Raw genomic sequence first — 27,203 nt, 5'->3', positions numbered from 1 at the left:
GCCTTGTGGGTTCGACCAATTATTTTGAGCCTGATATGTAAAGGGGAAAAACAAGATTACCGAGCTTAACATGTAAGCTCCCTCTCCCTATTCCTCACCCAAGACTGCTGACGTCGATGTAGAGGATGGCTTAGTTGAGTTTTTGTTTCGGAAAATCTGTCCTGTTTTGTATGAAAAGACGAATTGTCACATAGAAGTGCGGCTTTTGTTTTGGAGACTGATCTACTTCTGGGTATCACCGTATCACCGTATCATCACTTTACCGCCTGTACCCATGGAAATGTTCTACAACAATAAGTTCTTACGACGCAGGCTCATGGAAAAATGTGGTCATGTAACCTTAAGCTTGGGGTTCTTGTCTCCCCGTTAATTTTTTCCTATTAATTTTTGTTTAAAAAAGTTTCACAGTCGCATCTGAGATACAATGTTCAAGTGCGATTCCTACCGAGTTGGCTGATTTGTTCGCTGTTTCAAGTGAGGGTCATCTCGGCTTCATAATTTAAAGAAAGCACTAATAGAAACCCGCCTGTTGAACGGATCAACTTCGATTATCCCAGGTCCTGTTATGGATAGAATATCCATATATGTGTTGCTTATAGCTATTTAGGCCAACCGCCCATCATGCTCGCTTACCATGTGGATTGCCTCTTACGTAAACTAAACAATCCTTTGCTCTATCTCGCTTAGCGATTACTCCTTCCTTTTCAGCTCAGCCTCGTCTCCGTCCACTTGCGGCGAATTGTTGACTGCGGCGTCTTGGGATGTGTCCCACCTTCTGCCAAAAATGGTTTTACCCGCAGATCTGCCTGGGAAATCCGCCTGCTGTAAGCCTCGCTGGAAGACGCCCTCCCGCCACAGCCTCACGTGGGGGGAGTAGGCTTCCACCGAATAGAGTCAGGTAAGCCTACACCCTCATGAGGTTGTGTTACAGAACTGTGGAGAAGAAGAGGGTACGGGCCGCTCTCCTCGCATCCGTTCTTCCCGAAGACTAGAGCAGGCACCAGCCTGCTTATTTCCTCCAGCAGCCTTACTTGATGACAGCTCCTGACTTAGTCCCGCCCCCCATCTCTCTTCTTTGCTGGCCTCTGCCATTTGTATCGCAATCGCGGAAGCAGCACTACTACCAGAGGTTTAACACCGCACGATTTCGCTGCCACGAAGTGCGTCTTTCACACAAACACAAATTAAGATGTCCGATGACGCCGCGGCACAGAAAGGGAAGGAAAAACCAACTCGTCCGGCCTTAAGATTTTCTTCAATTTCCGGGTTTCTTTTGCCAGATAAGAACCCAGGGCTGCCCCTCAGACGGTCGAAGTCAACTGGAGATATCGACGAGCACGGCAACCCGAGGCAACGGCCTTCCGAACTCGCATCCTCAAACTCTACATCCGATAATGAGAGAAACGATGTGGTCTCCATTCCTTTTGGGGAAAACATTCCTTTTGGGGGAAAGAGGAACAGCACGACAAGGCGGAAGTCTGGAGATACAACCGTTTGGGGTGCTTTTCGTGGTGTCATTAGGAAAGTGATGAGGTTCTCTGATAACATCGCCGATATGGCGATAGATATCAAAGAGGACACCATAGACATATCGAAGACGGTTATCACCGAATTTAGTTCGGCGGGGCAGAAGAAAAGTTTGTGCAAAGACTGCCTCAAGATGAGGTTTGAGGAATGTCTTCCTGGACAAGGACCAGCGCCGAGCCGGGAGATTTACGAATATATTCGGCCACTTGAGCGCGTCATTGTCCGACGAGGCTGGTGTTTGTTCTGTGAACTCATCTTCCAAGTCCTCTGTCGTGAAGAAAACGATCCTTTGCTCCATCCACACGTACAGGACCATATTCAGCGTCCTCTAAAAAAGATACCGTTCAGCGAATGGGTTGAAAAGGCGACCATGATAAACAAATTCTTCAGAAGTGAAGCAGTTTGGCCCTTTGGACTCAGCCGGGAAGTTCCTGATGGAGAAGTCGAGGTGGAAAAGCTATTCCACCCTGTTAACAAGAATGATGATTCGGCATCGAACGGAGGAAGTCCGATCGTACCGAAGAGCTCTCAGCTTCTGGATGATATTTCAGATCCGTTCCTCATGGGAGCTTTGGCAGCGGCAAAGGTCGCAATGTTTGGAAGCACGGATATGAATGACAGAGACAGGAGAATTCTTGAAGGGGTGGACGGAGCGTTGACGGCTGCAATGATCTTCTCCAGTAAAAAACGAAAGCGGCTGCCTTGCTGGGTGTTGATCAAGTTGCACACACGAGCCAGTACTGAAGCTGGACTACTTGCAGTGCATGTTGCGGGACACAACCAGGAACCTCTGTCCCAGCTTGCGGAAATCAGTAAGTTTCATCTACGAGTCGCTACCGATGTAATCGATCAGTCCGAATCAACGCCATCGCTGCGGTATGGTAGAATCCTACAGGAGAAAATCGATCTCTCCCTTGGAAAACAGTGGCTGAGTAACTGCGAACGTTGCCATGTATGTGGTCCTTTATCTCTCCGTCCAGGGGAACAGGGATCCTTGATCCCAAATTTTCGAGTTATTGATCTGCAAAAACATCGCCTCCATGAGTGTACCCCCGAAGGTGTCCAATACGCCGCACTGAGCTACGTTTGGGGTGACTGGATATACCCCAAGCTCGACGACAAAACCATCGAGAAATATGTCAATGAAGGAGCGCTTTCGCCTAAAAGAGTAAATCTTCCACAAGCTATTATAGATGCCATGGAAGTCGCGAGAGGAGTAGGTCTTCAATACTTATGGGTCGACGCCCTGTGTATAAAACAAGACGACGAAAGCGAGAAAGACACGCAAATTGGGCAGATGGACAAAATTTATGCAAATGCTGTCGTTACCATTGTGGCAGCTGATGGTGGGAATGCAAATGCCCCCTTGAAAGGCATTTCGACCAAACGCCCGATCGACCAGGTCGTGTCGGAGATCAGGAATGGAGTCAATGTTCTCATTCCTGTTGCTACTGGCAAAAGTCTGGCACCTTGGGAGAATCGAGCATGGACTCTTCAAGAGAAGTTGCTCTCAAATCGGCTGATCGTATTTAGCGGTGGCCATATGATATGGCACTGCCGCAAAGTCGTCCATTTTGAAGACATGACTGCCAAAGATGCGGTGGCAGTCTTAGGCTCAAACCTGGGGTACCCTCTACTGAACTTTGAACATAGTCGGAGACGACTTGATCCAGCTCCTTTCTCAAGCTCTTCACAAGATGGTACAGTCTCTGTTGTACGATCGAAAGCTTTCCAACAATACGCGACGCTTGTTGCAGACTACACAGGCAGAAGAATGACCTACGCATCCGACGTACTTCGGGCTCTTCAAGGCACCTTGCCAACACTGAACCGCGTCTTCGGGCGTATACAAGAAAGAGAGCGTGAGGTGTTTCGGTACGGGCTGCCCCAGCCTGTCCTTGATGTTGCGCTGCTCTGGCAGCCAGAAGGCAAATGTGAGCGTCGACAACATTGTGAGCGCTGCAACCAACCCTGCATGCCTAGTTGGTCCTGGGCAGGTTGGGTTGGGAAAAAAGATTATGGAAAGACTTTCTCACCTAGGACGGACCACGAAGGAGCATTAGAGAAACTAGTTGAGGAATATGGACTAGAGAGAATTCGACCTTTGGTTCGATTTTATGCCAGAGGTAGAGAAGGGCTCTCAGAGTGGCCGGCCCCGGGTAACTGTAGAGAGACGAAGGACTGGGAATCCCAATCCCCGTTATTCTCAATTCCACGTAAGATGGTTGTCACACAGCAACGCGGCGAGGCTGCAGAGATGGGATTGCTTGCCTTGCTTGAATCTGATGAAACCGGCCTGATCTGGAGAACAGATCACTTACGGCCCTCCTGGATCCAGCGTGGCCAGATCCCAGAGCAATGGGAAGCTTCGAACCCCCAGTCTCCATTTGCACAGAAAGTAGATATGGATGAGCATCCCAATATCGACAAGTGGCATCTGGTCTTCAGTACACAGATCTCACAGTTCCAGCTCCACCGGCACCCACAAATCCAGGGTATCCAAGATGAGACGGACAGCGAGCTAGATGATGAGCCAGAGTCGAGCAGGTCTGCTCCCATGGAGCTAATGCCTATATGGGACGTGAACAGTAATGAGGTCGGAACGGTCCAGGTCCTTGAACCCGAGAAGATCGTTGCCGGAATGGACTACGAATTCGTTGTCCTATCTGAAGCACAGTATTTTGGCAACGAGCTGAGCATTGATATAGTCGATTACCCACTGTATAATGTCATGTTGGTCACGGCAAAAGATGCAAGTAATGTGAGGACGAGGTTGGGACTTGGGAAATTGTTCAAGCATGCTTGGAGGCTGTCAAATCCTGTTGACGAAGTCGTTGTGCTTGGATAGTATAGGAGGGCTCACGGCATATGTATGTTCTTGTAGGGATAATGATGTTTGTGGTCTTCTGGAGGCGGGCAATTTGGTTTCCATTGCGGATGTTCGGGTTATATCCTGGGGAAGTTTGTCAGCATTTCTTACCTTCTCATTTCTAGTTCTTCCAAAAATGTCAAAGTGATGAAATTTAGCAAGCCTTTCCTGCGTGAGGAGTTTTTAGTACTCATACATGCGGTAAGTAGTGAGGTTATTGACAACAGTGTAGTACTTGGCCGCAGACATTAAAATGAAACTTGAGATCCACTTGGCCATAAATGATATAGCCTTGGTTCTAAAAGTGGTCTCCCTAAATACTTGTAGGTCTTTGCTCATCGTCACATTTCTTTTAAGATTTCCACATGTTTGAATCGTACTGCTCCAAATTTGCAGCTTGTCTTGTTCTCTTCCGTGGCGGAATCGAAGCGAGGGCACAATTCATAAAGCTGAAGAAGCATGGGACGACCAATTGAGCACATCGTCAAGATCACATTGCTAACAACACCGCCCAACAACTTCCCTGTTCCATTCTGTCCCAATTACCAATCGCCGCCTCAAAGCGTGTATCGGAAGCCTTGCTGCCCCTCAATCACCTTCCCTCCCTCCTCAGCCTTTTTGTTCTCGCTTCGGAACCTCAATGTCATAACGGCGACGATGATAATAATCAGCCCATTTGCAATCAAGCACGCTTCAATTCCTGGTCGGTACGCCGGGGAGTCCTTCTCACGGAAGACTGTGCTTCCAATAATGCCACCAATGCCACCGAAACCAACTAATGTCGCAGAGCAGAAAGCCCGTTTCCATTGTCCTCTGATGTTGTTCGCCTGATATGTCAACACGGCTGGGACATTGGCATTGGCGCAGATCGTGGCAAGAAAAACGCCGAAATATCGGACCCCGTTGTTGTGGGTGAAGCCAAGGAGCGGAAGGCCGATGAGGCCGAGGATAGCGTTGAAGACGACGACTGGGCCACGGAGGTGCAGTTTGTCGGCATAGTGGGCTTGGGTATACATGACTATAGCGGCTGCAACGTAAGGTGGAGCAACGAGGCACTGTGCTTTTGCTAGTGAGAATTTCATTCCCACTCGGAGACTATCGATCCGGTTAGCTAGGCGCCGCTTGAAGAAACACTGGACATACATGATAGGCAGGAAGTAAGCTATGGCATAACTGTTGGTGGTCGTGAGCATGAACAACCACGCGAATCCCCAAACCTTCATATCCAGTGCGTTCTTAAGATATGCGCCGACGCGGAATGGCTCTGGGATCGCATCCGCTCGGTCCTTTTCAATTGTTGCAACTACGTATGCTGCTTCGCGTTCTGTCAAAAATTTCCAGGAGTTTTTGGATAGTTCGGGGAAGTCAACAATGAGGAAGTAGCCTGCAATGCCGGCGATACAGGTAAGAAGTCCTTCCATCCGTGGACGAGTTAACCCTGGGCTACAATTCGAAGACTTATAGGCTTACCACGAAGATCCACCTCCATCCTGAAAGCCCTCCGAGGCCCTTCATCTGCATGACACCGTATGCAAGAATACCAGAAAGTGCGGATGCCATGCTACCGATGAGGTAGAAGACTGCGTTTCGCTTTTGGAGTTGATATCTTGGATCTGCAGGATGTGCTGTTAGATGGAGAAAGTAGGGGAGAATTTGATTGAACTACATACACCAACAACTGAGAAGATATGCACAGCCAGGGAAGAAACCGGCCTCCAATACGCCGAGAATGATGCGGAGACCTACGAGGACATCCCAAGTGGGAGCAAAACCGAAGCCCTGTATCGATTGTTAGATCTCTGCGTGTAGTAAGTCTCCCGGGAGCCATTACAATCATTGTCGCTCCCCAGAAGAGTGTGATGGCGGATAGAAAGACTCGCGGGCCAACTTTTCGGAGGACAACCGTCGCTGGTGGCTGGAAGATGACGTAGGGGATGAAGAAGATCAGTGTGATAATGTTGTATCTTGCGCCAATCAACTTCAGATCCACAGTCATCCTAGGAGGATACGTTAGTATTGGCTTCCAAAAACATAGTCTTGCTTACCCTGCAATTGCTGCGGATCCAAGATTTGTTCTGTCCATCAGACTCGCACAGTACAGGACACCCAGGGTGGAAACAAGTCGTAGATCGACCTTTCGCACGATGCTTTTTTGCTCTGCAGGAGAGTATTCTGCAATTCGGGCATCGTTGGAGTCTACAGAAGGAGTGTGCTCCATGTGGAGTCCATCTCTGGACTTTTCAAGGTCTTCTTGAGACATGATAAAATGCTAGAATAAAGAAACGAAGCTTGAGATTTTGCTGCTGGAAGCAGATGAATGAGATAGAGAATTCAGACAAGAGAAAGGACGCAGCCTCGAGATTTATGAAATAAAGACAACGGTGACCCCGCATTTTGCAAGAGATATACCTAGGGTGGCGGCGATAGATTAAATAGCTCGGTATCTTCCCCAGCGGCTCGGCCCAATTGAAGAATATTCCAAAGGATGCATAGATCCTGACTAAGCTTATCAAAGCCAATGATATCACCTACTTAGGCTGGTCTCGCATTCTTTCATTCAGCACGCCAATATTTCCAAGCAATCTGAACACACGCCGGCCAACGGTAGGATCTTGGCGTCCGACGCCAGATCGCACATTGCTCTACATTGAGCGTCAACCCGGGGTCTCCAGACATTAGATGAAGGCGGAGCAATGAAAGTGAACCTTTCAGCTAGCAGATCGCCTCTGGTTTTGTGCAGCAATATGCAACTCGGTAGTTTTGATTGGAGGCGGATGAGAGCGAGTGCCAAATGCGGGGTCTGATCCGCAAGCTCACAAGGATGCTGCCTGGGAAGCAACGACGAAGTCAATTTTCGAGATTCACGGACTGGTAGGTGGTGAAGTGATGTTTCTTCGAAGGAAGGACGTTGCTTTAAAGTTAAGGGCGTCTGCTCCGAACATTTACAATCTTACCAAATAAGGAGCGATCACTGATCAGAGAAGCTGGTATCCGGATATGATTACTATTACTTCTTTCCGTACTTACTAGTACTGGTTACACGTAGTCTGCACCTCACGAACCAGGGATGCGGCAGCGAGTGGCGGGAAATGTGGATAAGTGGCGGGAAATGGGGAAGGGGTGCGGGGTAAAAGCGGATGAGCCGGGATGACCGAGGTCCTTGGCAACGCCGTTGCGGTCCTTCTTTTGCCGACCTCGTCGGAAATCTTTAGCTCCTCCCGAGGCCATGGAAGTCTACGGTACTTTGCAAGCATTTACTCATGGAGCGAATCTTATTGCAAGAAACCAATCAAGAACGTGAGTTTGTATTTCTACCGCCGGGTTTGATACATGAGCAGCAAAGTATACGAGGTCTCCCCATCCATCCATCCTCCAAGCATCCTCCACGCACCCACGCATCCACGTATCCACGTATCATCCATCCATCCACCACCACCACCAGCAGCAACAGCAGCACACGGATGCAATTGCGAATTGTTGTAGTCGTACACATGAAAAGAAAGTCGAAAAATCGAGAACACAGTCCCAGCTTCTTCTTTGCGCAACTATCTCAAGGTCCTGCTCTCTCGAAAACATTTGTAAGTAAACAATCCGCATTACATCTGCTCAGTCGCCCTTCCTACCCAGAATGCGACCTATTTTGAGCATATCTACTATAGATATTCTCAAAGGCTACCGTCTCCAAGTCGATGCCCCATTATCTCTACTGCGAAACGGTTAGGTTAAGTTATACAGTCAAGGACTTTACCTTGCGGTAACCTCCCCCCCCCATCTGCAATTAGTCCTGCTTACACTTCACGGCTCTTCCACCCCCCTTATTTTTCCCGAGGCAATTTTCTTTATCCGATATGTTCAGAAAGACGCTTCTTGATGTCTTCTAGTAACATATTCTTATAAGGCATCATCCATCCCGAGCTTGGCGGCCTTCTTACGCAACAGTCGTACAATGGCCTCGTGCCCGTTCCCATACGCGACCGACAGCAGCGCCTGCCAATTAATATACTTCAATTCGATCTCGGCGTCGGTCTCAAGCAGCAGCTGCACCACAGCCTCGTGCCCGTTTCCAACCGCCCAACACAACGGCGTCTCACCATATAAGCTATCCTTCGTCTTGAGCTCGGCGGCCTTCTCGAGTAGCAGTTTTACAACGTCCTCGTGCCCGTTCTCAGCCGCGAATGACAGCGGCTTCCGCCTACTTGTATCCTTCGACTCGAGATCGGCGCCTTTCTCGAGCAGCAGCCACGTCACATTATAGTGCCCATTCTTGGCCGCCCACGATAATGACGTCTGGCCATTTATATCTTTCGACTCGAGCTCGGCGCCGTTCTCGAGCAGCCAGTACACCACAGCATAGTGCCCATTCTTGGCCGCCCCCAGTAGCGGCGTCCAGCCGCCATCGTTGCCTTTCCAGTTTACTTCGACTCCTCCCGTCGCTAGTAGCAGCTTTACAACTGCCTCCTGCCCACTCTCAGATGCACTTGTGAGTACCGCGCTATTTAATGAATCTAAACTTCGTAAGAACTCCGGCAAGGTCCAGTTCAGAAACATCCAGTCAAGAGATTTATAATATGAACTATCTTGATTCGAGTGAGATAGTAAGAATAAAGTGGTATTATCAATTAATTTTCCGATTCTTCTCCATCGCATTCAGTTAGTAAGCTTGCTGCTCTTGCTCAGGCGCTAATCACCCTCGGCTCACCCTCGGCTCAGTCAACTTACCTGAGCTACATGAGCAACCTGAGCAACTCACCCGAGCACCCTGAGCACCCTGAGCACCCTGAGCAACTCACCTGAGTACCCTGAGCAGCTCACCTGAGCAAGCCTGAGTATCCTGAGCAAGATTTACCATATCATTACGTATTTTGACTTCTCGCTTTTTAACTAATCGTACTTGATCTGGCCTCTATTCTCTTATATTACTTTTATCAAGTTTTAATAATAATACTCAAGGAGCCCAAATAAGTTCCCAAGGAACCTAAAGTAGATACTTTCCAAAAATATACTTAGTACTTTACCTATAGTATAAATTGGATTAATATGGATATTCCTAAGGAGAATACTTCTTTCCCTTTTATAAATTCCTTATTACTCTATACTTATCTTAATCTAAATACCTCTTTTCTTTAATCTTATTATTTAATTATCTTTCTAAATCTCTCTATAAAATTTGTTTTATTAATTGCCTTCTATCTTCTATTTCATATAAGTTACTATTTTAGTATCCTTAATACCTAAAAAGAAATTAATAGAAGAGTTCTTTATATAATCCCGTAGTAAAGGCTCTAGTATTAAGTTAGAAATTATTAACGGAAAAAAAGTAAAAAAAGATCTCTAGCCAGAAATAAAGAAAAACTATACTTATACCCTAGTATAATAAGACTAGTAAGAACTATTTCCTAATCTCTAATAAAAATTTCTTCTAATACTTATTTCTTTACTAAACAGGTTTAAACTCGAATATTCTAGAGCTACTCCAGATAATATAGAGATATTAAAAGATTAGGCTAGATATATTACATATAGTATTATAGATACCTATAGTAATAATATTACTAGGCTAGGCTCTATTATCTGCTTATAGAAGAATCTTATAGCAGGCTAGTAATAGGCTAAACAGAAACTAAAAATAGACCCTAAAGTAGTTATTACTATCTCAAATATAAGTTCCGGATATAGTATTTCTATATTTTTGAGTTAATATATATAATTACTAATAAAGTATAGTTTATAAAAGGCTCTTTATAAAAGGAAATCGGCCTGTATTATAGGAAGTAAGTGAGAAAGTATAGTATAATAATTTATTTTATTTATTTTGGAATATAACTCTGGTTAAATAATTAGTATATTTATAGGAAGCCAAGAACCAGATTAGAAGTATGGGACTAGCTATAGATATAAGTATTTATATTAGTAAGAGTTAGTAAGTTCATATAATTAACTTACTATCCTAAGTTAGGCTAAGGCCTTTATTATTATATAAGTTCTCTATATTCTTAAACTCTTCCAAGGTTTGGCAAATAACTAATAGCTATTTTACTAGAATATTACTTTTAGGGTATTTCGAAATAAGGATAAAAGGGCAGAATTTATAATATAAGTTATATAAGATACCAAAAATATAATATTTAAGCTAGATAAAAGGTAAGGTTCTATTATTTTATATCTTGGAACTATTCTTTAAAGACTAATTATAAAATAAGCCAGAGCATTTATTATATAAAGGCTTATAACCTTAATTACTCTTTTATAATCTAATCCTTATATATCTTGCCAAATTTATTATAAAAGGGATCTTTAGAGATTATAAGACTATAAATAAGCTTCTTAATCTTGACCTATTTAGGAATAAGATATTCTAATTCTATTAGAATTTAGAGGTCCTTAATCTGCCCTTCTTCTAGAAAGAAGATAGAGAGATTAATATAGCAAATATATTTAGTAAATATATAAGAGACCTAGGCTTTTGTTCTGGATATAAGCTCCTGCCTATAATCTATAATTTTAGAGCAGAAGATCTATTTCTTATTAGTATACTTTACTAGTAATTATTAGGCAGATCTGTCTTTAAAGCTAATAAATTCTTAGATAAGCTCTATTTAATAGCTCAGAGAATAAAGCATGGCAGTTATACTAATAAGAATACCTATTATAATTATTATATACCTAATAATACTGGAACTAATAGCCAAAGCAGCTACTTCAGTAATAAGCTATATAGTATTATTAATAACAGATTTCGGTCTATAACCTTATATTATAATCCTGAACTTTGGCAGTTTTTCCCGGCAGAAAAATAATATAAGCTTGAAAATAACCCAGAGTTTACTACTATTAAACAGGAGCTGGAAGCTCTGTTTCTAGATCCTAGGGATGATACGGCTATTATAGATTAATAAAAGAAGTTATGTATAGAGAAAAGAAAGCTTATTACCGAAGAGCTTTGCAAGTGTCGGAAACTCTAGCCGAGCAGAATTCCTTCTAATAAAGGCGAAAATAACTTAATCGGGTATTACCAGACTATATTTTCCCGTATCCGTACCTTAATACCAGAATACAACCGCCTGGCATCTAGCTTGTTTACTATTACTCCTATTTATAGTAAAGAAGGCCAAGTAGTTCTCTATAATATAATCTCGCTTTATTAGTAAGAAACTGAAGTAGCGGTTCGTCCTGGCTTAGAGCCAGAGAAGTGCCTTTGCTTACTAACAGAGTTTAGAAGGAAGATAGATAGGTTCGTATACTTCTTAAAACCTTTTTAGAGTTTATATAATACAAAGTACTAATATTATAATTTTGAATAGTAAGCCGGCTGCCTAGAGATAGAAGCATATCTATAGCTGCTATAGAAAGAGCCTTAGAGCTACTTATGGATTTGCAGAATTATGCTTCTTCTATAGCAAATGGGTTATGGGAAAAGACTAGTAGGAGAACTATTACCAAGTTCACTTGGACGGCCATAAACCCCTACTAGCTCAGTATAATCCGCTCTTCTACGGCAGGACCCTAGCTTTGCCTAGTATATGTCCCTTTTATCTAGACAATGTAATGCTTTTGGCTACTGAACGAATATATTAGTTCCATAACAAAGTTAAATAGAGAGATTATATTTCCGACTACTTTGGAATTTTCGAAAAATATATTAGAAGTCTATATAAGGGTATATTACCCAAATGCCCAGTTTCAAGGTTATACTGTCCCGGCATTTTCGTATTAGCGCAATAGGTGAAATTTCACCTTCAGAATAATTATGGTACTGAATTCGTCAAGAGAACGAAGAAATCTCGATCTCTAGATAAAGTGGATGCCAGTTGCCCTAAAATTAAGAAGGTCAGAAGCGTTATTAAGTGCGAACCAGATACGGATATTAGAGAATACTCCAAACCAGTATACGAATTTATATACCAGACGGCGGAACAGTGGGGTCAAAAGGGCCCTAATGCCTCGAATCCAGCAGCTATTCGTTCTCCTCCTTTAAGTATACTATTAACTGCTCCTTCGATAGCTCTATTAACGCCGCCTTTACTCAATTCCAGGGCTTTAACTCCAATAACAGACATATACGGGAGCGCGACTCATACGCCAGTACCACAAATTCCCAATAACGCTAATGGCAATATTGACCTACTCCTTCTTTCTATACCGGATACCGCCGCACCTGTCGGAGACAATACAATTCGCTCATTACCACATCAAAGCTTTACTACTACCTCCTGTAAATCGAATTTAATAACGGAGTTTTCTGAGGTATGCAATATAGTATCGGAATATGACGTAATCGAAGTAGAGGACCTTACAGACCTCGACAAAGAGTCTCAAGCCTTAGAGGCTGGTGAGTCTCTTATACATATTACCACAGCTCCGAGTATATATTAATAACACCGATATTTCGGAGGCTTGAGTCTGACTAAATATAGGAGCTTTTATTACCCCAGCGGACGACAGTGACAGGCTAGACCTTTCGACTATTAGAGACACTCTACCCGAGGAGAAGCTATTAGTGGAGTCAACTAATGTTCTGATATATAAAGATATAGCTACTGAGAAAGGAGGGCGCAAATACTTTAATAAAGATTTTGTATTTGTCAGCGACTCATTAGATCCAGGTAACTCGAGACTGCTTATTTAATCTTTATACCGTTTGCTTATTACAAACTAGATCTACGGAATATTCTGGATTACGAAGAGCTACCGGACACATATATTAGTAGAGCCTACAGTAGTCCTGGTAACGGCTCTATAGAAGGCATACCTACTTCTCATCAAGACTCAGAATCTCAGCAGCTCAACGAAAAAGCTGTTCAGGAAACTAGGCCATCCGCTGTGGACCCCGAGGATAACCAGTTCGAAGTTAAGCGAGTTATAGATAATCAAGTTATCCCAGTTAGTCAAGGGAGACGCAAGAAGATGATTACCCAATACTGGGTCAAGTGGAAAGGATATCCAGATGATAATAATAGCTGGGTTAATGAGGCTAATATGTATGAGGATCTCATTAAGGCCTACAGGGCGGTACAGACCTCAGCTTGAAGCTATCGCTACTAGGGCTTTAATGCACTTGCTCTGAAAGTTTTATGGCGTTGACTTCTTTTTGGAGAAATAAATTTGGTTGTTAATCCATTTAAATAGCCCTTCGTACTCTTGCCACTACCAACCTTCCGCTGACAGAGTTTTGAGGTGAGGACCATCCATCTGAAGTGTTTCTAGTAGGTATCCTGGTCTCGGAAATCTTGAGGCGTTCCTTTTTGTGAAAAGAGGCGTGGAGAAGCATTCCGATGACCTATTGGAACCCCGTAAGTGACATAAAAGGTTGGGCGGGGGAGGCTATGAGTTTGAGGTTAGGGCATTAAGGCCACATATAGGGACCACATAGTGATTGATTAATTGATTGATTGATTCATACTCGGTTCCAGCTGTCCGTAGCTATGCCAGAGTAGCCCAGCTTTGGCACCAGTCGCCGAACTGCGTCTACCATCGTAAACGCACTTGACTTCATCACCCGAAAGTGACTAGCAACCTCCTCTGCTGAGCTGGTTCCCATCTACGTCTATATACATATTCGTGTCAAGGAGTGCTTTGTGTCTTCCTTATGTGCATGGCTCATTGGCAGCCGCTTCTGCTGTCCTTCTTGTGTCAATGTACCTTCGGTCTCCCCCTGCTACCGCCAAAAATCCATTCAACTCCCTTCCTCCAATGAATCTTCAAATTTGTGACTTCTTCCAAACCCATCATCATAGTGTCCTCGGGGTTAAGTGCAAATACGGACCAAATATTCGCAAGTCGGGACAGTTCTATCGGAAAACGTAGACTTCTCGTGTGGGCAAGGCACTCGTAGTCTGCAGCAGTTGTTGCGTACAAGATCGAGATCGTAGCGACGTCATCGGGGGGAGACTAATCGACTAATAGTGTGGGCATCACTTTTTAGCCTGATGTTGAGAGGTGAGCAACTTCCTCTCCGTGTTCTGTGTGTGGTGATGTGTCGTGTGTCGAGATCGTGCGGTCTGGTTGTCGTCACTAGCTTGAAGATTTTGGGAGGTTTGGATGTTGAGTGAGGCTTTGGGTCTCTGGTGAAACGTGCTGCAAATGCTATGTATTGGTGATGATAGTACCGCGGTCTCAGGTTCCTATGTTACTGCTGAGTGTGAAGCCTATCCCGTGGAAGGAGAAGGGCCATTTCTCGTGGCCGTCGTAGCGTTGTTTTCGGTGCTTGCTTGGTGGAAGTGACAGGTGTCCCTTCAGATCGATCAGAACGCGCGCTCGCTGGGCTAGGCATGCCATAAAGGAAAATGCCTAGCCCAGGAGGCTAGTTCTGACCCTTCTGAGGGACTTCGAGATGCTTTGAGATGTGCTTTCCAAAAATTTGATATGGTGCTTTTTGTGATGTTTTGGGACCACGAGTGAGACGTGCCTGAAATGCGTTGCAGTGCCTCAGGCCGCCAGGCATAAGTTCAACACACACCAAGAAAGTGCCAAGGAGGACGATGCAGTACACCGTATTCCAACAGGCATGTCTGCCTGAACAGCACTCGTCTCACGTTCAGCGCGTCGAAAACCGTGTCTCAGAGGCTTTAAGTTCTTCTTACTCTGTACTTCCCAGCTTTATTTTGGAGTACCACGCCTATTCCCCAACCTCTCCCGTGCGGAAACCAGAATGGACGATCTGGACTGGACTGCAATACTACCAGTACCAGGCCAATTTGCCGTCCAGCATGATGCATCCGACATCATCGATGGGGACATCTTTGGGCAAAATGCCCTCCAGAATGAACCCTGCGGTGGCTTCAATGACGACGGTCTAGGGCCTATTCCGTTCCTAGATGAGCACAATATCATGATCAACGAAGATAACTTCCCCATGTTGCAAGCTATTAGACACGATTACATCAATTCTAGTACGGCTAATAAAATGTCCGACCAAGGCGGCTCCTGTGGAGATGGGCATCTAGGACCGCTCAATTTCAGCCAGCAGAGCGGGCATGGCAGTACAGCTTTTTATGGCGGATTTGAAGCAACCAACAGTCCATGGCCATTCAATGACTCCGTCTTTCAGCCTCATCTCAATTTCCAGCCTCATGTCGAAACCATGGCCAATTGGCCCGCACCTCAAGGCTTGAACGGAGTGTCAAATCACAATATTGCCAGCACGGCTTACCTGCATAATCATATTAGCGGCAACGTAAACGAAAGCGGCTCTGGGACAGGTTTCAACCTCGGAAATACGAGCCGCAATATCAGCTACTCTGAACAATGCCCGCCGCTAATTCAAATCGAAATATCTGCTCCTCCCATGCGACGTAGGGAAAAGAAGGACGGCGGGGACGCTGGCAAGAAACATAGATACTCAGAGGCTGATTGGGTGTACATGCGTGAACATCATCTCAAGCGGCTAATGCTGGATAAACATACCACAAAAGAAATAGCATTCGAGCTGACTGTGATTCACAATTTCCCAACTTCGTAAGTGGCACTGTTACTGCCTAGGCGGGACATCTATCCAATTATTTTGAACTAATCGGAACAGGAGCAGTACATTAGGAAATAAGTTTCGCGAGTGGGGGCCAGAGTTCAGAAAAAATGGATCGGATCATGATGGGAGGACTCCCCGCCGCCGGGCAGCACAGGCCTTGCCTAGCAACGAGACAAAGATGATAGATTCTGCCACCATATTTCTACAAAAGCCATCGAAAAGAAAGACGAGGTTTAATCCCGCGCCAGGTCCTACTTTCCAGGCATACATTCACCAGGAGAAAATGTTTCATGAACTCGACAACTTGATCAAGGGGTGCTTTGATAAAGGTACGAAAAGCAAAAGATGGACTCCTGACACCTCCTCTTTCATCCCGCCAATGGGAGCGGTAGACAAGTCGAAGTCCTGGCGACTTCTGTCCGCCCAATGCTCTGGCATTGCACTTCTCGGCGATGCAATGCTGTACGACCACGTCCTTTTCCTGTTCAGCAAAGTCTTAGAGCGATCAAAGGCAGCTGCTCAATCTTGCGACCCCAACATTCTAATCCATTTCTGGACGATATGCCATTCACTCTGCAATGTCCGCTTTCCCAAGCGCAGAGAGTTCATCCTCCTGCGAGTCTTGCTGCGGCATCTGAGAGATGAGTTCTCAAAGTCTCTTGGGAGCCATCCCTTAGTAAGATTCCTGGACTCGTTGATCAAAGTCTTGGAATTTTCGCCTGATGACTTGCGAACAACAGTGGGTCTGGCGTACTGGAAGACCATTCATGTCCTTGTGGATTCGGGTGGCATTCCACGCAATCATCGCATGATACTGAACATGGGATCACATTGCACCAAAAACTGGAAAAACAAGTTTAAAGTGCATACGGAATTGCTCGAACCACCATACAAAGCACTTCTTGAATCTATGGAAGCTTGCCCCAATACCAAGGTCGAGCAAAAGATTAGCCTTTTGTACGACTACACAGAAGCCATATCAAGAAGCAAGTACAACACCAAGGATGTTGTGGATCAGGCAATCCAGCTTTGGATTCAAAGCGCGGATCTATGTCGCAAGCGCGCGAGGATGCAACGCCTACACTGGACGGAGCACGCCCAGGCCTTGGCGTTTTCGACGGAAGTGGTCGCGAAGCACTACCTTGAGTACTTGAACGAGCATGGAAAGACCGTTTCCCCGAGTCACGACCGCAGCAAGGGCTTTTGGTATATGAGTGAAGCAATTGAGATCTTGCGTCTAGGGGACCTACTATGTCGGATCCGGGCCTTTTGCTTTTCAAGGCGGTTGGGACTTTGGCTCAAGTCGTATTATGGAGCCAAGAGTGCGAAGGAAGAGAAACTCCGGCGTGTTCAAATACTGAGCCGCATCCCCAAGACCGTGATCACCGTGTCTGAGCCTCAGAATCTAGCCATCCGCGAGAGGGGAGGCAATAGCATGACTCGCTGGCGCCGTCAACGAAGGATAGTGCGAGACACACTCTGTTCTTACCTACCGGAGCTGTGAACTCGGTCAAGCAATTCATTCATCTAGGCCGTTACAAATTTCCTGTATTAACCAGGGTCAACGCATCAAATCAAGCTTGCTGGAGGTGCATTAGCTGCTAATATTGGTGGAGTTCCGATCTAATCCCGCACTTCACCATCAAGGACTTGCCAGGGCCTATCAGTGAAGGTGCGGTGGAAACCCGCCAGCCCGATATTCCCAATCTCTGCGCAACATGCATTAGCTTCTCGCTTAGGCGCACCGCCTTAATTTGACAGACGATGAGTGGGCGATCCTAAGTTTCCTCTCGCCCTGTGCATTAGTTCCCTTCTTTGCATTGCGGTTGAACACTAGTGATTGATCGATCCTAAGTTTCCATTTACCTCGTGCATGAGATGCCAACACTTCGTCCCGAGTTGAGCATGCCCAACACTCCGAGTGTGAGTCCGGCGGATCCAGCCTGACGTGCTACGGTCCAGGCATCTATCTTGTTTTGGGCATAAATAGAGCCGATTCCTCTCGGGAACTGGGCGGGCCACAACGACAAGTTCATTCCACACAGCAATTGACAGCATATTTTGCTTGTTCGGCTTTTTTCTAGCTTCTGATTCTCAACATAGACCATCAGACAGCAGTACCGCCGAGTTGACCTGACGCCAACAGGACACAGTCGACACAACTTCAATCAAAATGGATAAAACGCCAGACCTCGTCGACCCCCGGCAAGTCGAGTTGTTTGACGCTCTAGAACAACTGGCAACTCTCGATGTTGCGCATGATATCGAGATTCCCCAGCTGATTGTGGTCGGTGACCAGAGTAACGGCAAGAGTTCTGTCCTGGAAGCACTTGTCCGGTCCCATTTCCCGGTGTCTGAGCGGACTTGCACCAGATTCCCAATAAAGCTGATCCTCAGGAGATCCAACGAGACGCTGCTGAAAGTTAAAATCGAACCAAGCAAGGACATCAAACGGAGTGCTGGAGAGGAAGCCAAAATACAAGAATTCAGCCGTGAATTGTCCTCCTGGGATGGATTGGCTAATCTGGTGGAAGAAGCGACGACTGCGCTTGGAGTATCTACTAGGACGGATTCGAAAAAGTCACACAGTTCCACAACAAACAAGCAGCAGAATGCCAGACAGTATACAGAAGACGTTCTCATCATCGAGAAACATGGGCCACATTTACCTATCCTGAGCTTGATGGACCTGCCAGGGCTCTTCCAGGCTGAGAGCCCAAACCAAAACAAGAGGAGCCGCGAAATAGTTGCAAATTTGGTTGAGAAACAGGTCAGGCAGAAAAAAAACGTGGTTCTACTTATCATCAGCGCTAAAACGGATGTTGCCAACCAGACCGTGGTGAGAACATTTCAAAATGTTTTGAATGATGACAAGGGACTTCGTGATCGAGCGATCGGTGTTATGACCCACCCAGACCAAGCTGGCGACCTATTTGAAGAAATGCAGGAAGTTATCAACAACGGGCTTGACGCACTAAAGTTGAAGCACAGTTGGCATGTGGTTCGAAATCAGAACAAGGATGAGAGGGAGAAATCCGAGTCCCTGGACGACAGAGACCACAAAGAAGAAGAGTATTTCAACGATTTGGCTTGGCAGCGGGTGCCAGAGGAACGGAAAGGCATCAGAAATCTCAGGTTCACTCTCAAAAACGCCATCTGGACCTGTACACGGGATGCGCTTCCACGTATCATTCTCCAGATGAAGGAGAAAATTGCGGACATCGATGACCGTGTTAAGGCCTCCAACGAATCGCGGGCCGATGACTCCCAACGCCGACGGTACTTGATCAATATGGCCGGAAAGTTTCAGCAGCGGACTAGAGAAGCCGTTCAAGGGACGTACGAAAATGAGCCCTGCAAAGAATCTCACTCTGTTGGCTATTCCTGTCGAGAATGCAAAGGTTTCTTTCCGGTTCCAACGGAAGGTCCTGATGACCCGGACGGCCAGAAAACGAAGCTTTGCAGCAATGTCCGAGGGTTAAATATGGAATTTGCCATGGCCATGCGTCGGTTCGGTAAGGCAGAAATCATCAGCCGTGCTATTTGTACGGTAAACGCTGTGAACGATGAGCAGAGCTCGGCCAATGATTCGGGGGACGAACCCGCCAACCAAGCCGATCGCTTCCCACCGCAGGAAGCCATGATTAAGTACTACACACACACCGAACCCAAATCCATTGACCCAAAAGATTACGAAAAGAAGGTGGTGGACATCATTAAGCGCAATCGGGCGAGAGAGCCCATTGGGGAGGCAAGCTCGACCGTATACCGTGACCTCTTCCTGCATCAGTCAGCACGTTGGGAGACAATAGCTACTCAACACATCCGTGCTGTCTGGGAGGCAACAGAAACATTCATCAACCTGGTCCTCAAAGACGTTTGTGTGGACCAGAAAGTTCTCCGGTCCTTACGGAACAAGATCGTCAAACCGAATCTCGAGAAGTTGCAGAAGAAAGCCAACCGCACCCTGAAGGACCTCCTCGACTGCCGTAGCTTGGGAAATACGGGATTCTTTGATAGCTTTGGTGACGTCTTTACCGTGCAGGAGCAGGCCAGAGACCTTGCCGGGCGGCTGGATACCTTCGGGTGGGATGATCTCCTCCTAGAGCGGCGCGACGAATTGGTCGTGAAAATTCGTGATGCCCTGAACATCTTGATATGTTCGCCGGTTGGCCACCTCTCAGTCGAGAACCGCATCAAGGATCTGATCATCAGCAAAACCTTCGGCATCGTAAAGCAGGCTTTTTCGACCGCCGGCAAAGATCCAAATGAACAGGCGGTTCGTAGGGAAGTCGACAAGCTGTATCCCGCGGAAGTCCAGCACCTTGACGCTGCTCGCGTTGTTGGAATAGTGGAGACATATTATAAGGTAAGTCTTACCTTCTTGTGCTCGCCCTAGCCTTATGGTCAGCCCAAGTCCTGACGAAGGATCAATTTCCTAGACCACCATGGTTGCCTTTGTTGGCTACGTTAACTCCCTCGTCGTCGAGAGCGGCATTCTGCGACAGCTTCCGAATGCCATTTTCAGCCAAGAAGGCATGCTAGACGCAAACCAGGAGACAATCAACGAGATAGCCGCGGAAGAAGAAGGCGAAGCCAAACAGCGCGAAGAGGATAAGCGGAATTTGAATACTCTGAGACGGATCTTGAAGATATTGGAAGAAGGCCTAAAATAGCTTAGCAATGGCGGGCAGGAGAAGGTTTGAGTAGCGGGAAAGAGCTCAAGGATTTTCATGCTTCTATCGTTGCGGCTACTTCCTTTTTCGTATCCTTCTTCACTCCTTGTTCTTGTCCTTCGTTATTATTGCTGTTCACTACACATATCCTATTAAGCTTCATTCGTGTCTATACGTCGATCGCTCGATTCAGGATTGGATTTCTCTTCATACCATCGCCGTCATCGCTGTAAAGAGCCCAGTTTCATTTGGGGCTTCAATCATGGCGAGGCATTTCAACAACCACGACAACATCTTCTTCCTTTCATCATCGCTTTGTAATCATGGGGCTGGTTATGTGCATGTCTGAAGTTCCTAAAAATGAATCCTTACGAACCTCCTTCTAATCACAGTCAGGTATTGCGGTCGCATATCTGGTTACGAAATCTGCAAGAAAGCCTTACTTTCAAATTGATCGGCGCTTGTGCAAAGTTTTCATGACACGTGGCGTGAAAGGCTATCGCCAGGCAGCCAAACCTTCGCCTGTATTTAGAGCCTTCACGGCTTAAGTGGAGCTACTGGATGTTCCAGCCGCCCGGCGAACTTGCGGGCCGCTCCGCAATCAGCCGCAGGTGGGGATTGTGAAGCCTTGTTGGCCTCGTGCACCTTGGATTGTGTCATATCAAGTGCTATCCAGTCACGTTTGCACATGCCCAAAAGAAATTCCTGGGAGGTGTGGGGCTGATGGGAGACTGCAAGGCTCCCAGTAGAATATTCATAGGAGATTACAACTCTTGGAAGTACCAGCCAATCCTGCTAAGTTGACTTCCGAGACTATTCGAAGGAAGCGTATAAGCATAGATATGTCGCAGTGGTCCCCGGAGGGGTAGAGGCCTAAGGCTCTCCATTAAAACAAATATCAGCAGGGTACATGAGGCCAACGGCGAACATATATCGACTTTATCAATAAATGTGGCTAGAGAGTGGAAAGCTACTCGTGGTTCGAGGTCTGACAAAGAGACAACCTGGCCTAAGAAACCAAGAGGGCCATTGCGCCAGTCTGGGATTCTCCCCCCTAGAAGGAACGTAAATGATTGAAGAATTTAAGCTTATAACTTATATAAATTATAAATTAGATTAAAAAAAAAGGAAATGATTGGTTCGGTAATCGATTCTACCGATTCGTTATCGATAAAGGTTACCGCCTAGGATCGTTAGGAATCGAAATCGACGCCGGGAAGTCAGCCAGCAGCTATCAATAAACAATGACGAACGAATATGCCAGTTTCTGCTTATTGCGCCGTTGACTCGCTTTCACTTTTGCTTTTCTGTGGCGCCACACGTAAGCGCACCCGCCGTTTAATCCCTTCGTCACAGCCTTGTGCTTTCTCAACTTAACATCTCGGTCTGAAATTTGACTTTGCTTGAGCAGTCCTCATTGAGCTTCATATAACCTAAACCATCGCTGCCCATCATGGCGTCCAATCTTCAGTACACCTATGATTCTCTCTCGCCTCGGACGGTGCGATTACTCCGATTATGGCCGGGGCCACCAGGCTCTCCCCTCATTTGTTCCCTGGACAAGGTATCTCTGGATGACGCAAACCTGGAATACAAAGCCTTGTCCTATGTTTGGGGCGATGAATTCCCGCAGTCCAGGCTCTGGATTAAAGGGATTGATGGGATTCATCGCAAGCAGCTTTTAATCCGCCCCAATCTAGCTACAGCACTTAAGCAGCTTCGGGAAAACCAACTGTCATGCTGCGATCTTAGCTGCGTCTGTCGAGAAAATCTTATCAGTATCCAGCAGGCAGTTCATGAGCAGTTTACCTTTCCGACATATCTTTGGATGGATGCAGTCTGTATTGATCAGGGCAATATTGAGGAACGGAGCCAACAAGTCTCGCTGATGTATGAAATCTACACTGTTGAAATTGGTACGCTACCATAGCTAGCTCACCAGTCCTTCCAGCACCAGGTTCAACCACTAATTTAGGGTTCTCCACTCTCATTTGTCATGCGTCACTCGCTGAGCTTACCAAGCTTACTAGTATATCGTCATTTTGATTACTTTTGATTTATCAGCTGATTGATAATGTATCGGAGAAAGCGGGCTCGGCATCACCGGTATCGCCGAAGGGTAATGGGAATAAATCCCTTACTTTAGACACTTTTCCTCTGTTTTTACACTTCACTCTCCTGTATCTAGTCATTCTACAGATTGTCAACCTCCAATATATCGATTTTCCATCAATAAATCGATCACTTTCCAATATACACGAAGGCTTCAACCGTCATTGCCTGGCTCGGTGAAGAAGACGAATACACCGTTCCAGCACTTCGACTACTCTATGGACTTTCCAATCTCTGGGACTGGTGGTCGGACGATGCAAAGGCTGCAATCCGCCAGTTGGCCCATAACGAGAAATTCAAAAGCTTCTGGGTTGCATTAGGTCATTTCTTTGCACGGCCCTGGTGGACACGAATGTGGATTATACAAGAGATTGTCCTGGCAAGGGACGCGATTCTTGTCTGTGGCCGTTGGTACGTGAGTTGGGTTCGACTCTGTAAGGCGACGCCTGTGTTAATGGATAGTTCTACCGACGAACTTTCCGAGGCAACCCTTGTCACAGGAGAGTTTCGCCATTTCCATGCAGCCCTACAAGGTATTGGCTTACTCAAATGCTTAAAGATAATCAAAACTAGAATGAAGTTTGGTCAAGATCCGACCGGGACCAGCTCGCTAGAGAAGTGCGTTTTGTCTGCACTTCTATATGTCGGAAGAAACTACGAAGCCACCAAGCCACTAGACAAAGTTTATGGAATCTTAGGGCTTCTTCGCGGATTTGGAGTCACCCCGCAGCTAGAAGTCAGGTATAATTAGACGGAGTGTGACCTTTATATGCGCACCGCGGAATTGATATACGGAGAAGAAAATCTCAACTTTCTTGGTTTAATCGAGGTAAATCGCTCTATTGATCAGAAGAGAGGGTTCGACTTGCTTTCCTGGGCTCCAGACTTTACTATTCCTATAAATTATTTGTTAATATTCCGCAGCATGCGATACGCACCGATATGGTCAGATAAGACTGAGGTTTCACGAGAGCTCTCAGGAACATTCACCTTTACTGGGGACTCCCAAAGCTATTGCAAGTTTGACCTAAAGGCGAAAACTATTACCGTCACGGGATTTCGAGTGGACACGATTCAAAGAATCGAAATACGATTCGTGAACATCATACCAAACTTCAAGGCGGACCGTGCTGTAAGGTATGGCAAGCGCATATGTTGGCTCCCGCCTGACGAAACAGAAGAATCTAAACTTGAGGAAGTCTGGAATTCTTTCTTGGGTCACAATCCTACTCAATCTCAAGCTTGGGTTAGCGCTGAAAAGGTTGGCATTGAAGGCAGCTTTCCACTACCTCATGTGAATCCGTAATGCTTCCAAATAGCGAAGATGGGATTATATGGTGTCACAGACGCGGCTATCTATATAAATGATCATATCTGTAGGCTGCTGGGGCTTGGTGTACCGTGTATCTTGCGCCGGCGAGAGAACTCGTGGCGTTTTGTGGGTTTGAGGTGAGTCTTTAACATTAAACTATTCTTATATGCTCAAGCCCAGCTAATGTTAAGGTTAAAAGTGGTGTAACTGATTTTGAAATTATGCAAGGGCGTCTTATAGAAGGGCTAAAGACCGGGTTACTTTCTCTGGAAAAATTCGTAATTGGATGAATAAGGGAAGAAGAATGTTGAATGGGAGAAACACAGCACATTCCCCTTGAATATGGGCGTCGCTTAGAAAGTCCTGTGGAATAATATTGGAAGATCTTGGGATGGACACGTACTTATTCTACCAAAATTTTAAGGACCTAGACAATATAGATCATGATATCATTTTGATGTATCCCTTTGCAATGCCGTGTACATTTTTCTTATGAATACATTGTGAAACATCTACACCCAGGTTTCTCCCACCAAGCCCCATAGACATAGCACTCTTTTTTCTCTTCTCCTCGATGGCACGAATCTGTCTCGTAGCACCGAATCCATCAAGAATTAGCATGGTAATATCTATGAATATAATATAGTAACCCTCTGGTCGAGCTTCGACCCTATACACCGCCTCAAGCTCAGTGCTTTCGATCTCCTACTAGGTCATGATAGCGGGCTCTTGATACGCGGACTCAGTATCCCTTTTATTACGCTTGTCTATCAAGTCAAGTCCTCGCATGCCTCCCGGAGAATCCCTTTCATTCGAGGGTAGAGCCCTTCGTCTTCCTGTTCGTACGGCCTGTCTCTCGGGAAGACAATCTTCCACAGCCTGTTCACCCATGGAATAAGCGGCTCAAAATAAGAAGTGAAATTATCGGTAATTGTCTTCATGAAAATTGCCTCCTTCGCCACAGTACCTAATTTCAGTTTGGCCAACTCTTCCATGTCTACGTAGTTCCACTTGTCGAATTGTAGAATAACCCTTTCCTGATTTGGTCCATCATAGTAAATACAGATCCAGAAAAGCACCCAGAATATTGACTCGAGGTCATGCATGAATAAATACTGCTTGCCAAGGAGGGCCCTGATGGCTATAAAAGCCCTCGTACCAGTCTTGCCTCTAGCACCGGAAGCCTCCCTCCGTATTTCTTTGATCCCAAGGTCGAGGTCAATCAAGAACGAAGGCCAGGAAGGGTTCTCTTTGTCTTCATTTATTATGAGGTTATTAATTGAGATGTCTCTGTAAAGGAAGCCGGCTTTACGCAAGGACTCGTAGCCTTTAATACAGCCCTCTAGTGCGGCAAGTAGAGCTGCTCGGGAGCCGGCCTTATAGATCGGCTTCCCATAATCACGAAGGATAATACGCCGATACACTCGATTTGGTAGAGCATTACTAACGGCCTTCGTCGGAGATATCGAACAGGACCGCTTGCTAGGCGGCAAAGATGTACCAGTCTGACTGGATAACCGCTTCAAGCCAGCGGTACTACTACTGCGACCTTTCCGTATACCAGCTATACTCGCGCTTGAGGATATTATCGAATATTCCGGCCGGTAGTTTTCCGCCTTTATAATATCCAGTTCCTTCCGAATATTGCTTCGAACATCGTCATCCGTACCGAGGACCCGGACAATCTCATAGTAATAGTATCAGGCCACGTTAATAACGCCCTTTTTAGTCGCCTCTCGGAGCAGCTCTCCTTCTTCCTTACGCTCTATATACTACCAGAAGTCCTTGATAATAAGCGGTATCTGCAGGTCTCCCTCGCAATATGCCTTCTAGCAAGTCATTGCCCGGCCGGATATGCAACGCACCCGCATCATTAACCCGTCGATAATAAGCCGCTCCGTAGGACTATTACGTTAAATCTCAATAAACTACTGGCCATTTTCTATAATAACTATAGGATCGAACCCAAGTTATTTCTTATTTATCCAGAGAAACGCAAGGATTATAGACACAAATTGCAGGCTATCTTCATTAATATCGAATTATTTGGATACGATTCCCCCGAGCCGGTCAAACTCCTATATCCTCATAAGAGATCCGCAGATAGTAAAGCCCAAGACGAAGCGACGGGTATCTTGAGCAGCAAGCACCTCTCTTGCATACCTCCCAAGGTCAAGCCATGCCTTCGAAGCTATATCCACAGACGGGTTGCTCTTTAGTTCTCCGGGTATAAGGATCTACGACCAGTGGCATCGAGAGTCTTTCCTAGCCTGAGAGTTACTAACGAAGCCAATATCCAGCTTGCGCTCTGCCGTGGAACCTTGAACCGGCTTATTGGGCTATACCAGTGGCCTTCGTCTGGTCGCCTTTGGCCTATAATCCCCTGCAAACTCCGCCAGTTGCCCATACAAGTCCGCAAACCAGTCCAAGACATCATCCTGATTTGCGTCTTCCGGCCATCCACTCCATCCTTTGTAATAGAATGGATTTCTGCCTTCTCTGCACTTCTTGAAGACGGCCTTGGATACCGTTTTAAGATCTGCCACGCCTCCAAGAAATGTCTCGTGGAAGTTGCAGAGCCCGACATACATAGGACCGAGCTTCTCCTTTAGCACAATATTCACGTACTTCCGATGTTCAGACGAATTCGCGAAGCTATTCGTATTACGCAGCCATGGAGTTTGTTGAAAGGAAGATGGTATGAGTTAGGGAGGCGGGGTGGATTCGGTAACGGCGTTATAGACTTGATCCCAGATGAGTACATCGTCCCAATTATCGGTAAGGGCCGCAGTCAAGAGAGGTTTAATACGGTCGAAGTGGAAGTTATCGGAGGTAATAGCGGAAATGAGTTTCAGGAGATCGCTACTAAGGGTGCCATGACTTGTCTTTGACCGTAGGAAACGAGTCGCAGGGAGATTTAGTAGAGCGGAGAGGAGACCGATAGTGAGAGTCTGGATATCTGTATGTGAATTAGACAGGAAGGAGGTACTCAAACAAACGCCAGACTGTCGTACCTTCTTGCGTAAGCTGACCGAGCGTATCCGGAGTACAGGAAATGCTTGTATCTTCACAAATTGAATTGAAAGAGGTGCGAAAGGCATCGAGACCTTTTCCAATAGGATTATTCTCAAGGATCTCTGACTGGGCCTGATCCGTCATGGTAACAAGCTCCATCTGCGATTATAATATTCTTGCACTGCGAGGGATAGTTGTGAAAAGTCGTGTTTCGTGACATACGGAATT

The 27,203-nt window shown here is 46.0% G+C and overlaps 9 protein-coding genes across 9 annotated transcripts; 6 read left to right on the top strand and 3 right to left on the bottom strand.

Annotated features, from left to right (window-relative positions):
• The first annotated feature begins 728 nt into the window (after positions 1-728).
• K444DRAFT_619135 (HET-domain-containing protein) lies at positions 729-4,546 on the top strand. Its single transcript, XM_024881460.1, has one exon. The coding sequence runs from the start codon at positions 1,190-1,192 to the stop codon at positions 4,373-4,375; it is 3,186 nt and encodes a 1,061-aa protein (XP_024730264.1). The 5' UTR covers positions 729-1,189; the 3' UTR covers positions 4,376-4,546.
• Positions 4,547-4,730: 184 nt separating this feature from the next.
• Positions 4,731-6,780, bottom strand: K444DRAFT_668168 (phthalate transporter). The gene is made up of 6 exons (XM_024887378.1): positions 6,442-6,780; positions 6,228-6,393; positions 6,067-6,175; positions 5,867-6,009; positions 5,540-5,817; positions 4,731-5,491 (listed from the first exon to the last, which is right to left on the bottom strand). Exons 1-6 carry the CDS (start codon positions 6,654-6,656, stop codon positions 4,954-4,956), a joined length of 1,449 nt encoding a protein of 482 aa, XP_024730263.1. The 5' UTR covers positions 6,657-6,780; the 3' UTR covers positions 4,731-4,953.
• A 1,624-nt stretch (positions 6,781-8,404) lies between these two features.
• Positions 8,405-8,743, bottom strand: K444DRAFT_489890 (ankyrin; the record flags this gene model as incomplete). The annotated part of the gene is made up of 1 exon (XM_024873189.1): positions 8,405-8,743. A coding segment is annotated over one exon (339 nt), but the record flags the coding sequence as incomplete, so codon positions are not given.
• A 3,323-nt stretch (positions 8,744-12,066) lies between these two features.
• Positions 12,067-13,423, top strand: K444DRAFT_635392 (uncharacterized protein; the record flags this gene model as incomplete). The annotated part of the gene is made up of 4 exons (XM_024883860.1): positions 12,067-12,081; positions 12,137-12,725; positions 12,811-12,999; positions 13,053-13,423. The coding sequence occupies 4 exons, from the start codon at positions 12,067-12,069 to the stop codon at positions 13,421-13,423; spliced, it is 1,164 nt and encodes a 387-aa protein (XP_024730261.1).
• Positions 13,424-15,044: 1,621 nt separating this feature from the next.
• On the top strand, positions 15,045-17,364 carry K444DRAFT_635391 (uncharacterized protein; the record flags this gene model as incomplete). Its single annotated transcript, XM_024883859.1, has 2 exons — positions 15,045-15,850; positions 15,915-17,364. 2 exons carry the CDS (start codon positions 15,045-15,047, stop codon positions 17,362-17,364), a joined length of 2,256 nt encoding a protein of 751 aa, XP_024730260.1.
• A 669-nt stretch (positions 17,365-18,033) lies between these two features.
• K444DRAFT_635390 (P-loop containing nucleoside triphosphate hydrolase protein) lies at positions 18,034-20,536 on the top strand (the record flags this gene model as incomplete). Its single annotated transcript, XM_024883858.1, has 2 exons — positions 18,034-20,229; positions 20,303-20,536. 2 exons carry the CDS (start codon positions 18,034-18,036, stop codon positions 20,534-20,536), a joined length of 2,430 nt encoding a protein of 809 aa, XP_024730259.1.
• A 1,453-nt stretch (positions 20,537-21,989) lies between these two features.
• K444DRAFT_541702 (HET-domain-containing protein) lies at positions 21,990-23,399 on the top strand (the record flags this gene model as incomplete). The annotated part of the gene is made up of 3 exons (XM_024875817.1): positions 21,990-22,270; positions 22,316-22,442; positions 22,800-23,399. 3 exons carry the CDS (start codon positions 21,990-21,992, stop codon positions 23,397-23,399), a joined length of 1,008 nt encoding a protein of 335 aa, XP_024730258.1.
• K444DRAFT_599456 (uncharacterized protein) lies at positions 22,952-24,393 on the top strand. The gene is made up of 2 exons (XM_024878576.1): positions 22,952-24,097; positions 24,160-24,393. The coding sequence occupies exon 1, from the start codon at positions 23,418-23,420 to the stop codon at positions 23,952-23,954; it is 537 nt and encodes a 178-aa protein (XP_024730257.1). The 5' UTR covers positions 22,952-23,417; the 3' UTR covers positions 23,955-24,097; positions 24,160-24,393.
• Positions 24,394-24,730: 337 nt separating this feature from the next.
• K444DRAFT_646753 (uncharacterized protein) lies at positions 24,731-27,119 on the bottom strand (the record flags this gene model as incomplete). Its single annotated transcript, XM_024885241.1, has 9 exons — positions 24,731-25,607; positions 25,734-25,789; positions 25,826-25,855; positions 26,015-26,038; positions 26,081-26,197; positions 26,246-26,266; positions 26,306-26,587; positions 26,693-26,919; positions 26,975-27,119. 9 exons carry the CDS (start codon positions 27,117-27,119, stop codon positions 24,731-24,733), a joined length of 1,779 nt encoding a protein of 592 aa, XP_024730256.1.
• Positions 27,120-27,203: the final 84 nt, after the last annotated feature.

Source organism: Hyaloscypha bicolor, assembly GCF_002865645.1.
Source record: "Hyaloscypha bicolor E unplaced genomic scaffold K444scaffold_153, whole genome shotgun sequence".
NCBI classification, from domain to species: domain Eukaryota; kingdom Fungi; phylum Ascomycota; class Leotiomycetes; order Helotiales; family Hyaloscyphaceae; genus Hyaloscypha; species Hyaloscypha bicolor.
This window is presented reverse-complemented; position numbering and strand designations above follow the sequence as displayed.